The 13,595-nt window shown below is 37.0% G+C and overlaps 2 protein-coding genes across 2 annotated transcripts in view; one reads left to right on the forward strand and one right to left on the reverse strand.

Moving 5' to 3' along the window:
* The window catches only part of LOC137241392 (FAD-dependent oxidoreductase domain-containing protein 1), a 3,238-nt gene extending 1,167 nt beyond the window's left edge, over nt 1-2,071 (reverse strand). The window contains exons 1-2 of the mRNA XM_067768944.1: nt 1,775-2,071; nt 27-327 (exon numbers count right to left, since the gene is read on the reverse strand). Of these exons, the coding sequence (XP_067625045.1) occupies nt 27-327; nt 1,775-2,044 (571 nt within the window). The 5' untranslated portion in view covers nt 2,045-2,071. The remainder of the gene's footprint in view (nt 1-26; nt 328-1,774) is intronic.
* Nucleotides 1-13,595, forward strand: part of LOC137241397 (ras-related and estrogen-regulated growth inhibitor-like protein) — a 260,561-nt gene that overhangs the window by 82,364 nt on the left and 164,602 nt on the right. The gene's annotated exons all lie outside the window — the stretch shown is intronic.

Here is a 13,595-nt window from a genome sequence, read left to right on the forward strand (position 1 = left end):
TTGGTTAAGGAGTTTTGTTATTATACCCAACGCTATATCTTCGACATTAAGCCAAGGGAATTTCTGTTTAAGCTTATCCGCTGTCAACAACTCATTACAAGCCCCCAGCTCCTTTTGTAATTTGTAATTTTGTTGCAAAACTTCCGCCGACTTCTCTGAGGCCAGCACTAAGTAGCCATTCGGTTGAAAGCACAAATCCACATCACCGAGATATTTTTTAGCATTTTGTATGAATTCGCCACCAAAGAGGGATAGTTGAATATTTTCAGGCAAAGAAAATTGTTGCCGCACTCCGCCGCAAGACAACACTGTGGAAGCTTCCTTGTACTGCAAAAAAAAAAAAATAAATAAAAATTTGTAGTCCTCACAAAAATATTCACGGTTCTAGCTATCAACACAGATCCCACGTGTCATGCCGATGAGCCCCTTATCTGAACAATCGGCTGCATGGGATATTTATTATACGTACGACTAGTCTTGAAGATTTTTTTCAAAGAACAATGTACTAGATATGGGTTATTCCATCCCATTTCGACCAATTTTGAACCCGCCCCATTTAGAATAGGCTGAAAGTTTTTCTTCTTTTTCTAGCTTACGAAAGACGTTTTTCAGAATTTTTTCAAATTTTTTCATCCAACTCAAAAAAAGTTATGAATTTTAAAAAAAACACCGTTTTTGTTTTCAAAATGCTATAACTTTTTCAAAAATTGACCGTTTGGGATCTTTTTTTTTTTTAAATTTGTTTTTAAATGTACTTTTCGGAAAAAATACAAAAAAAATTTTAAAGTTTTTTTTTTCAATTAAATAAAAAAAAAAAAAATTCTCGGCCCACTCCGGGATTAGTGGGGATAATTGCAGAATTGATTGAAACTGAAAAAGTACAAAAAAAACTTTAACCATTTTTTTGTATTTTTTCCGGAAAGATACATTTAAAAACAAATTTAAAAAAAAAAAAAGATCCCAAACGGTAAATTTTTGAAAAAGTTATAGCATTTTGAAAACAAAAACGGTGTTTTTTTAAAAATTCATAACTTTTTTTGAGTTGGATGAAAAAATGTGAAAAAATTCTGAAAAACGTCTTTCGTAAGCTAGAAAAAGAAGAAAAACTTTCAGCCAATTCTAAAGGGGTCGGGTTCAAAATTATACATATGTAAATATTTTGTGAAATTTTAAGGTTCTAGCTTTCTTAAGAAAGAAATTACATAAAACCTCTTATCTGAAAATCGGTTGTTTTAGAGATATATGCTATAGTGGTCTGATCCGGTTGGTTCCGCTCATCAAGTTTCAACAGGATATCTCAAAAATTGAAGGACTAATTTGCGTTGAAACAGACATACAAAATAAAAAACAAAACAAAAATTAATTATGATATCGGCGCTGTATTCATTCATTAACATTTTTTTTATTGCTTCGTTTCCATAAATTTAGTCCTTATCGCGAAACTTTTTTAAAAACGAGAAACACACCAAGCTTTGTATAATTTTTGGTCGAGCTTTTGTCGTACTTGGGGTTCTTATTGTTGTCGCTTGTTTCATTCGGTAGCACGTTTTTTTCTTCGGAATCCTTGACTTGAGTTGGCAAAAAATATTTGCTATTATTACAACGAACTCTAAGTTTGCTCCGAATTTGGTTCTAATCGTAATTTAATTGATTTAGTTTCAGGCATAAGAGTACAAGGATTTTTAAGGTCCGGTTTTAACCGAAGTTTAAACACACTGAGAAACTAGGCCTTACTGTGGTGTTATTTTACCTGATTCTACCAGTTTCTACTCACTGTCGGATCACGTTCAAGCACAATTACACTGAGATCTTTGCTGGCTCGCTTTTTAAGCCAATAAGCTGTTGATGAACCAATAGCACCTCCACCGATAATCACTACATTGCACTTTCTATGCGTCTGAACGCTCATCGAACGCTTGCCACCGATATTTTTCAAACTATTATGAGGATCGATAGCTCTGATCCTTGAAACTATAGGTAATGAATCAGCTTGGGAGCCTGACCGGAAGCTAAAACTGATCGCGTGCGCCCACTTCGACATCATAGAATCGTTTAGCTATCAGCTGTGACAAACTGCCCTAGTCATGATATCATACAAGCCTGATTAGGCTGAAGAAATGAGCTGATATCTTTTAGATTTACAAGTGCGTATACATATGTATGTATATAAACGTAAAGATATTGTATATGTACATACACTTCAAAAAATTGCGTACGCATTAATAAAAAGTAAAAAATTAAAAAACCACGGCGGCATTGCTGCTGTTACGATGGCCAACAAATCTGAAAGTAACGTATTTTTACGTTTTAATACTTAATAATCAGGCCTTAGATAAGCCTAACAAATCAGCCTTGCAGCAGTTGCAACATTTTTGGTGGGTTTACTTATACATACATATGCACGTATTTGCATAAAAATAAAATTTGAAGTGGTACTTAATTTCTTCAATATTGATGCAAATTTTTTGCCAATTGTTCAACAATATAAAAGTATTAGTATGTGTCCACATCGCTTAACAATAGTAAAATACATAAATAAAGTAAATGTGTGAGTAACGAATTAAAATATTTTTTGGTTTCTTGTATTTATTTATTTATTAGTCTACAATTTAAAAATGTATACAGACCAAAATGTTCAATTTACTTAAAATATGTAGTATACGTGATATAAATAACATATTTATTCTACAAATTTATAAGAAGGATAGATTGTTGTGCATCAATTCTTATACGTATGCCCAAGCAGGCAGCCGTCGTGAGGATCTCTGAAGGACGAGAATTGCTCAGAAAGGAGCTGTGTGCCCATGGGAGCCGACGTGAAGCGCTTATAAAAGAGCCAACGCAAAATGCTCATGAGGGAGCTGTTTGCCCAGTATGGGGCTCTCGTGAGATGTAATGTATGTTATAGATGACGCAATGACCAGTACGTTTTTGTAATATATTTATTAGCCGTATGATCTTATCACACTTTTATGTGCTTTGATTTGCCTGTGCTTGCATTAGATTAGCATTTTCAAATTTTTTTTTTTCTTTATTGATGGCGTATTTTAATATAATACAATGTTTTCTCGAAAATATTTGCATATTTGCTTCCTACGCTGTCAATTGCGTTAAGTACACTAGTTTACATACTAACAAGTGTGTTGTGCCAGCTTAAATATACTGGCGTCAAATAATTTTAACGTACTTATTTACTGTTTTTTTTTTTTTTTTTTATAAAAACAAATACGAATAAATTATCTATATTTGTATTTTACAGGCTAAAGTTATAATCGAGTAACAAGAGGCTTTTAACTTGCCTCTTGAAATGCAAATAATTGGAGCATGTTCTAACATTGTCGGGCAATTTATTAAAGATTCTAGCACCATAGATACGTATTGAATTTGTGCTTCTTTGAGTACGGGAAAAACAAGTTTTTATATATAGAGTATTTCTAAAGTTATAGCTTAGTTTTCCTGCGAAATTTAATTCAAGACTATGTTTAATCAAATTGTTTTTGATTTTGAAAACAATGAGCAGTGTCTGTAGAATACTGTACTTTCTAACGTCTAACCTATTTTCGTAAAGGTTGATTGATAGTGGGAGTTATTCTGAGTAGTAACAGGATATTTTTTATTATTTTGTTTTGAAGTATTTGTAACTCATTTATTTTATTTTCTGCACATCTGCTCCAGATTGGGTTTAAATACGTTAAATGTGACATAAAGTACACATCGTATAATAGCCATAATTGTTTTCTGGGTATATTATTTCTACTTCTATATATTGCGAAATTTAGCGGTATTAACTTAAGTTTCAATCTAGTTATATGTTCGTGCCAATTTAAATTCGTGTCGAACCATATTCCCAGGTATTTCAACTTGTCTACCCTCGTGATAATTTTGTTATCAAATGCGAAACCAGGAAAATCTGTAAAATAATGAAATGTGTTTTTTCTAAATTAATTTTTAATAAATTACAATCAAACCATTTTTTGTCTCATCCAAATCTGTCCTAATGTTAGTGATTAATTCTTCTAACGTACTTGCAGAGTACATGAAGGTTCCTTCATCAGCATAAAACTGGGGAACACCCTTTAGATTTAGTCTTAGTACATTATTAATATATATTATAAACAAAGTTGCCGCTAGTTTTGATCCTTGCGGTACGCCTGTTATAATTTCCAAAGTGGAACCCGTGGTATTGTTTATTTGTACTAATTGTTTTCTGTTGGTTAAAAAGGTTTCAAATATCTTCAGCTCCTTGCCTTCCAAGCCTAGTTCAGCTAACTTACGAACCATTATCTTTATATTTACTGAGTCAAAAGCTTTTGATAAATCAATTGCCAAGAGAGCCAAATAATTCTTTTTATCAATATTTTCGTAGATATATTCTGTGCCCGATATGCACGCTGCCATGGTTGTTGTTGTTGTTGTTGTAGCAGTGCTTCGCCCCACCTAACAGCCGCGACCGATCACAAATTGTCATCAATAACCTCTAACGGGAGTCCAAGGAAACTTGCCGTTTCAACAGGGGTGGACCATAAGGAAAGGGGTGTTAGAGGCGTCGGTTCCACATTACAATTAAAGAGATGGTTGGTGTCATGTGGGGACACATTGCAAGCGGGGCATACATTTTGTATGTCGGGTGGATTCTGGATAGGTAAGAGTTTAACTTGTTACAGTATCCAGAACGAAGTTGAGCAAGAGTGACTCGTGTTTCCCTGGGGAGTGTGCGTTTCTCTTCCGCGATTTTTGGATACTTTTCTTTGAGTACTGGATTTACCGGGCATAACGGTCCGACGCCTGTTTATGGAGTTCACCAACGACCTGCTTGTGTTTTTTCGCTTCATACGGCTGGGTTCTCAGGTGCAGTATTTCCTCAAAATGTTTACGGAGATGACTCCTTAAGCCCCTAGGCGGTGCTGGCTCATCAATCAGATGTCTGTTGGGATGCTCAGGTTTCTGGGTATTCAACAGGAACTGTTTGGTCAGCATCTCATTTCTCTCCCTGATGGGGAGTATTCTCGCCTCATTATGCAGATTGGGTAATTTTTAGGCTTGGCGGCCATATGGGTGACGCGTATCATGCAATCGACTGGCTAATTGCTTTGTATGTAGTCATGAGCGTTTCTTTATCTTTTCCCCAAGTACTGCCAGCGAGGGATTTGAGGATTTTGTTACGGCTCTGAATTCTCGGAACAATTGCGGCTGCGTGCTCACCAAAATGTAGATCCTGATCAAACGTCACACCCAAGATTTTGTGGTGTAGGATAGTCGGTAGCGTAGTGCCATCGACGTGGATGTTCAAAATGGTCGACATTTGGGACGTCCATGTTGTAAATAAGGTCGCGGAAGATTTAGTCGGTGATAATGCCAGGTTTCGCGAGACGGAAAAACTGGAGAGATCAGGGAGGTAGCCGTTTATTCTATTGCATCGGCGTAGGAAACGATTGTGGGTCCTTCCGGTGGTGAAAGTAGCTTAGATATGTAGAAATTAAACAAAAGTGGGGACAGGACACCACCCTGTGGCACCCCTTGTTTAATCCTTCTTGGTTTTGATGTTTCGTTTCAAAATTGCACCGATGCCTGCCGGCCACCCAGATAATTTGCGGTCCACCTTTTAAGACATGGGGGAAAGGGTAGACCCTTCCAGGTCTTGCAGTAACGTGCCATGGTTGACCGTATCAAAAGCTTTGGATAGGTCTAGCGCTACGAGTACTGTTCTATGGTGGGAGTTTTGATTTAAACCGCAATTTATCTGGGTGCTGATGGCATTTAGCGCGGTGGTGGTGCTATGGAGTTTTCTGAAGCCATGCTGATGACAGGCTAGCTGCAAATTTGCTTTGAAGTAGGGTAGCAAAATGTCTTCAAGCGTCTTGGCTACTGGCGATAGGAGAGATATCGGGCGATATGACTCTCCTATGTTAGCTGGTTTTCCAGGCTTTAGTAGTGGGACCAGCTTGGCCATTTTCCATTTTTCGGGTATGACAAAGGTGGAAAGAGACAGGTTGAAGACATGTGCTAAATATTTGAAACCCTCTTTCCCTAGGCTTTTAAGCATCGGCATGGCTATGCCGTCTGGGCCCACTGCTTTGGATGGTTTAGCATGACCGATGGCATCCTCAATCTCTTTGGCGGTGATGGTAATTGGGGACGCGCTGAACTTATGTTTATGGTATTTCTGTTGGCCCTCCGTCTATTTTTGTCGACCGTAGAATGCATTATATATTGTCGGCAGAAAGCGCTCGCGCATTTTTTCGCATCCGACAGCACTTTATCGCCAAAGGCGATGGAAACTTTGTCTTTCGATAGGGACTTTACGGTGGATCAAAGTTTACCCACACCGGTAGAGAGGTTACAACCTCTTAGGTGCTCCTCCCATTTCGCCCGCTTGTGTTCATCCACAAGCAATCTGATGCGTTGGTTTATATCCCTTATTTAGGGGTCGCCTGGATCAAGCTGTCTTATAAGGTCACGTTCTCTCGCTAAGTTTGCGGCCTCCGCCGGGAAGTGGGGCCGAATTTCGGGAATTCTCCCGGCGGGAATGAAACGTGCCGAGGCGGATTCAATGACCTTACGGAAGGCACGCTCCCCTTGGCGGGCAACAGTAGGGATAGGGAGGGCAGCAAAGAGGCTATCTGTAAAAGATTTATATTCGTCCCACTTTCCTTTTTTGAAGTTTATGAAAGTGCGTTTTTCTGTGACGATGAAGTCGGCAGTACGCTCGAGCGAAATAAGTATGGGCAGGTGGTCGGATGCCAATGTTACCATCGGCTGCCATTTGACGCAGTTTACGAGTTCTGCGCTCACGATTGAGATATCTGGCGAACTGTGACAGCTTCCTACCATACGTGTCGGGGCATCTCCGTTTATTGTGCAGAACGTCGTTTCTTCTATTTGATCCGCCAACATCTCACCCCTACTGTCCGCCCGCAAATTTTAATGCCATAGATCGTGATGGGCATTGAAATCGCCTAAGATAATGCGATTGTTGCCAGTGAGTAAGGCGCTGATATTAGGGCGGTATCCACTGGGGCAACAGGTGGCAGGAGGGATGTAGATGTTGATAATTTCTAGGTTTGCATCGCCTGACCGGACAGATAGGCCTTGACGTTCTAAGACATTGTCCCTGCGGTCGATGCCAGGATCAAATATATAATATTGCACAGAGTGGTGTATGATAAAAGCGAGGCCGCCTCCATTTCCGCTCTCGCGGTCTTTCCTGTGGACATTATACCCAGAGCAGGTCTGCAATGCAGATCTTGCTGTGAGTTTAGTCTCTTGAATCGCAGCAATGCGGATGTTGTGCCGCTTCATGAAATCGACTATCTCCGTAACCTTCCCAGTTAGTCCATTACAGTTTAACTGCAGAATTCTGAAGTGCATGAGGGGAGACGTCGCCACTCTGGGGGTAAGTGACGGGTGACTGCGCCTGGGTTGAGGAAGGCTAGGACGCAATTGCTGTTGTTGCCCTGGGACTGGGCGTCCTTGGGCAAGCATTGGGGTACCCGGATGATTTCGGTTTGCGACCTGGCAACATGGCGCGATGAAACCCTTCGGGGGGTTGCCGTCGCGGAGACCAGTGTGTTGGAGCATTCTACAAAGCCAAACTGGTTTTTGTCAATTATATTATTTTGTGCTAGAAATTTTTTAATTCGATCAAGAAGTATGCTTTCAAATATTTTATCAATGGTGCTGAGTTTCGTTATTGGCCGGTAGTTTGAACATAACTCTTTACTTTCGGCTTTATGTACAGGTACCACGGAGCCTACCTTTAACTCATCAGGATACTGACCTGATCTAAAAAAATCATTAATAGAATTGCAGATCGGCATAGCTAGATGATTTTTGTATTTTTTGATAAACCTTGCGGAGATACCATCTGGGCCGTTTGTAGATTTTGAATTTAAATTATCTATCACATTATTCACTTCCATGCTATTACATTCACTTAAGGTGAATGGAGTTATAATATTATTTGCTGGATTATCCGTGTAATTAATTTCATTTGGCGTTTCAACAACTGTAGTAAAGTATTCATTAAAACTATTGGCGATATCAGTGGGATTTGTAATCGTTTTTCCCTTATATATTATCTGACTGATATCAGTCACATTTTCATTCTTCTTTCCATAGATTATTTCTTGCATAATAGACCACGTTTTGCTTCCTGAATGTATATTTTCTGTTATGCGATTACCATAGTATCGCTTTTTCAAATAGTTAGTCATTTTTCGAGCTTTTATTTTCAAGGCATGGTACTCAGTTTCGAAGAACAGATTATTTCTATATTTGGTTTTCATTTTGAAGTATTTATTTTTTTCCCTAATAATTTTTGAAAGTTCGGAGTTCATCCAAGGGTTCCTATAATCATGCCTAGATTTTTTAATTTTTTTTGTAAACTGATTTATTTTATTGGATAAAGAGCTATAGAAATCATTAAAAGAGGTGTTTTTTATAATTTCGTCGATTACAGCACTATCTTCAAAGGCGCAATAATCAAATACTTCAAACCAAGTAGTATTAGTTTCTTTAAAAAAATTTTGGTTCATAGCTTTGTCTAAATTAATTATTCTGTGATCTGAGATCGGATTATCTTCTAAGGATAGAAAATAATTATAGTTTAATTTATCAGTTAGAACGTGATCTATGATTATGCTTCCAATAGTAATTTTCTTCCTGTTAAACATTTCTTGACTTAAACTGTTCAGGCAAACGAAGCCGTTGCTGTAGACTGTAGTAAAATAATTAATAACTTCGTTATTTTTATTAAGAAGGTTTAAATTAAAATCACCAACTACAATAGAGCTTTTATGTTGCAGCACTTCATTTTCAAGATGATCAAATGATCCAGTATCTGAAGCACAATTCTTGTATACACATGTTATGTGAATACTAATTTGAATTAACTTTATAGTTAGAAAGCTATCATTTTCATATGTTAAAGAAGACACCAAAGTCGAATCAAGATTTTCATGTACAATTATCAAGCAGCCCCTTGCTCGATTACTTTCCCGGTTTGCAAAATAAACGTTGCAATGGGAGATATTAAAATACTTATTTTCATTTTCATATATCCATATTTCGCTAAGTGCTGATATGTGTATTAACTTGCCTTTTTTCCTTTTTTCATCAACTATACAATTGAGATCATTTATTTTGTTTCGTATAATAAAAAAAATAAATGTAAGGCGCGATAACCTCCGAAGAGATCTAAGGCCGAGCTTCTCTTCCAATTTGCGTCGTGCTCCTCTTGATTTTCCCTACAAATTGGCCGGACGGGACCTACATGTTGTATGCCGACTCCGAACGGGATCTGCAAGGCAGATGAGTTTTCACTGAGAGCTTTTCATGGCAGAAATACACCCGGAGCGCTTGCCAGACACTGCCGAGGGGCGACCCCGCTTAGAAAAATTTTCTTCTAATTTAAAAACCTTATTTCTAAAATTTTGATATTGCTTTGCCCGGGGTTTGAACCCAGGGCATACGGTGTGGTAGGCGGAGCACGCTACCATCACACCACGGTGGCCGCCATGTTTCGTATACTTTGTATATTTATGTATAAAATATTAAGATTATGATTAGCATTAACGGAGTTATGGATAAATTCTTCATTACATTTATATTTCACATTTGTTGCTATATGAGCATTATTCATTATGTTAAAGTCATCCATTAAGAGCTCCTATAATTTCTCTATAACCTTAAATTATCTCATATTTGTATGTAAATTAAAATATAAAGCTACTAGATTTTCTGTATATCTTCAATGCATTCTATTCTAATTACGACACTACTTTCCTCCTTTCTCAGAAAGATGTTCGCATCTTTCATCCAAACAAATTTGAAGTTCTTTTTCATAGCTTCTTGTTTTGTTTCCTTTAATAAGTCACTTACTTGTTTTTCCATTAGATGGTGGAAGTTGATGTTCTTTCCGGCAGTATCTCTGTCATATCTATTCGCTTTTCATTCTTCCTAAATTCCATACATTTATTTTTGAATTCCTGAGTTTTCACAATCAGTGGATAAGTTTTGAACTTTTTATTTTCATTTTAATAAAATAGTATACTTTTAGGTTAAATAGTATACTTTTCTTTATTAAGGAAGGCGAATCTGAAATATCGAATTTAAGTCACTTTCATATTTATCCGCGAATTTCTGTACAAAATTGGAAGACCTTTCAAATCGACTTTTGAGTAACTTTCAGTTAGAATAAAAAATTCTTTTAGATGGGGCAGGAAACAAGATATTTAGAGATTTTTAGAAAACAAATACAAAATAATGGGAGTGCAGATCGAAAAAATTAAGCGAGTAAACAACGGGAAACTTGCAATGAATTTTTGTGAGACTTCCCACTGAGCTACTGACTATAAACCTCCTACATACATAGTTTAGAACTCGGTAACAGTGAAATATGAACAGTTTCGTTAGGCGCCGCATGAATCGGGATAATTAGAAAAATTGGCAGAGATTTTCAATATTGCAATCGCTTCCCCATCAGATAGAAACTTGAAATTGACACATTTAAGGTGTCAACATGACTTTTCTTTCTGATGACAATGACTATTCTTGTAACTTTAGAAGAAGAAATTAACAACATTACATGTTGTATTGTAAACAGATGAAAATCAAAAATTTCATACTTAAAATTTTTATGAACCTTCAAAATACCCGTCTCGCGAGATTATGGTCACATATATAGAATAATTAGAAGGCCGCACATTTAGCGCCGTAACTGTATTTGAACTTAATTTTTATAATAAAAATGTACAAAAAAAAAAAAATAAAACTTCATTTGCGTTTTCTCAAAAAATTTAAATTGTGGATTATTTCTGTTTACAATAAAACGAGGGATTTATGTTTAAGGACGCAATATTTGCTACGTTTTGGTCTATTTATATAAAGGAAGTGTTTGGATTTGTATTCAGATTTATGTGCCCAGCAATAAATGACACAGGCGTCTACAAATAAAGAGATTATATTTCAGAGAGATAACAAGATGACAGTGCCTGAGTAATATAAAAAAATATTCGATATGACTTTCGGACGTTTCAGAAATTCCCTTTTAAAAACTTTTTATTTTAATTTTTTTTTTTTTTTTTAAGCTAAATGTTTAACTTTCATTATAATTAATATATCCTTATATTTGGTCTAATTTGCTGATTTAAAATATCACACTACTTACATTGAATGTTCCAGGAGCGGCCTTGGCATTATTCATTAAATTGAAATTTAGTTGTATGACAAAAACAGATGCGTATACAAATTAAATTCGAGAAAGTGGACCAAAATTTGCTTTATGTCGCAGGTTTTATTGTAAATAGTACAAGAAAATTAGAATTTTTTAAGGTTTTTTAATTTAATTTAATAAGTTGTAATACCCAATGAGATAAGGTTGTCTTTGCACTTTTATTTTATAAATTTTGGTCGTTGAAAATGATTAAATTTTGAATTTTATGCGAAACTACTTGAAATAAATCTTTATTCCACATTGAAAAAGTTTGTTTTACTATGCTACAATGATGTATTCATTACAGCTCGAGATATTCGATTAATTGAAATTTGAATTATTCGAATGCTCTAATATTCGATTATCATCGTCGTTCAGTAGCGATTATTCGAATGTTGATATATAAAATGAAATAAGTACTTGGCGCGATTTCCGGATCTAGGCCGAGCCTCTTCCAATTTACGTCGTGCTCCTCTTAATTTTCCTTACAAATTGGCGGAAATACACTGGAAGTATTTGCCAAATCACTGCCGAGGAGCGACCCCGATTAGAAAAACCTTTTCTAATTGAAACAACTTTTCTTTACATTTTTGATGTTACTTTGCCATGGAGTTGAATCCAAGACCCTCGGTGTGGTAGGCGGAGCATGCTACCACGTCGGTCGCTAATATTGAAATATACACAGGTAAATTTTAAGCATTAAAACTTAATATTTTTCATTTTAAGGGAATGTTTGTATTTGCTACTGAAGAGCAGCAGTAGCAACGGAAAGTATGCTCCGGCTCTGAATATGAATACAATAGCTATCATCCGGTGGCAAAATCCTGAGCCAGATAAATAATTTTGCATGTAAATGCAACAACAACGATTTGAGCCAGATAAATCCAGGTAGTTCAATTTGTGAGCCAGATAATTTGTTAATTACTTCTTTTTAGGTTGGCAACGCGGCCTTTAATATACCTACTTTTTCAAAAATAGATGTCGCTGCTTAGCCTTTCGCCGTATGAGTTAAATGAAGAACAGCGGCGACATCTGCCTATCACATTTCACGTGTGCGAAAATTTCACGACATCTGCTTCTCAAGTCTCTCAATGATCCAGAGCATTCCCGTGAGAATTGAGCGTGAGCTGGAGCTGTAAAACTCACTGAAAGACGGCAATTATAAAGTAGAGCCATTTCATTAAAAATTTTAGTAATGATCTGGTGATGCCATGAACTTCGTCGTGTTTGAGAGCGCAGCAAATAGCAAAATAATAACAACGACCGTCATACTTTTTGTTACAGAGCGGTGAGATATGTAAGGCATTGCCTTCCGTGGTCATTTCAGGATCAATTCGGTCACTCCTAGAAGGTTGCAGTGACTATTTCGTTGTCATTTCGGGTTGATTTTAGGAGCCATTCGGGGTCATATTGGGATGGTTGTAGGGACTGTCGGGATCATTCGGGGATATTTAGTGAATCTTACGAAACCATTTCGCGGTAAATTCGTGGTAATTTCTTAATTATGTATTCATATGGGGATTATTTCGGGGTTCTCTTGGAGTAATTTAGGTATCACTTCGGTATAATTTCGGGTCCTAAATTGTATCCCTTAGTATGTAAAAATATTTCATTATATCCCCGAAATTATCGAGAAATACTCTAAAAGTAATCACGAAACTAGCGGTGTCATATCTCTGACTAAATCAGGAGCACCCAATCACCAAACGGAGTTACAAGCATTTCCTATGCCGACGACTAGAAGATAACGCCAAAGGGACCTGGTCCTTCAATAGATGAATTATTTTCTAGAATAAACAGCTACCTCCCCAGTCTTTCTAGTTTCTTCACCTCGCGCAACCTGACATTATCAATGACAAAATTCATGGCCACTCTGTTAAAGACGTGGAAGGAACATATGACGCAAATATTTGACGTTGACGTCGATGGTATTACGCTAGCGACTTTCAGACACCTAAAGATCTCAGGGGTAACGTTCGATAATACTCTCACCTTGAAAGCACATGCCACCGAAATTGTATTTAAAGTACACAGCCGTAACAAAATCCTCAAGTTGCTTGCTGGGGGAAAGATAAGGAAACGTTGCTAACCACGTACAAATCAATTGGCTCGCCGCTCATGTGCTACGTGTAGCCAGTTTGGTCGCCTGGTCTTGAAAACACATACCGGAAAAGGCTGCAATCAGAACTCCCACACGATGTCTCCTGAACATCACCTACATAGCGAGGCCAAAGAGCTCAACATTAAAAAGCACAACGAAATGCTGAACAGGAACTTTTTGCTAAATTGTCACAAACCTGGATACCCAAGCAAACAATTGCTTGATCTAGCCCCGCCTCCAAGAGGGTTAAGGGAACATCTCAATAAGCACTATGATGAGATC

The sequence above is a fragment of the Eurosta solidaginis genome, chromosome 2, assembly GCF_040869045.1.
Source record: "Eurosta solidaginis isolate ZX-2024a chromosome 2, ASM4086904v1, whole genome shotgun sequence".
Lineage (NCBI taxonomy): Eukaryota > Metazoa > Arthropoda > Insecta > Diptera > Tephritidae > Eurosta > Eurosta solidaginis.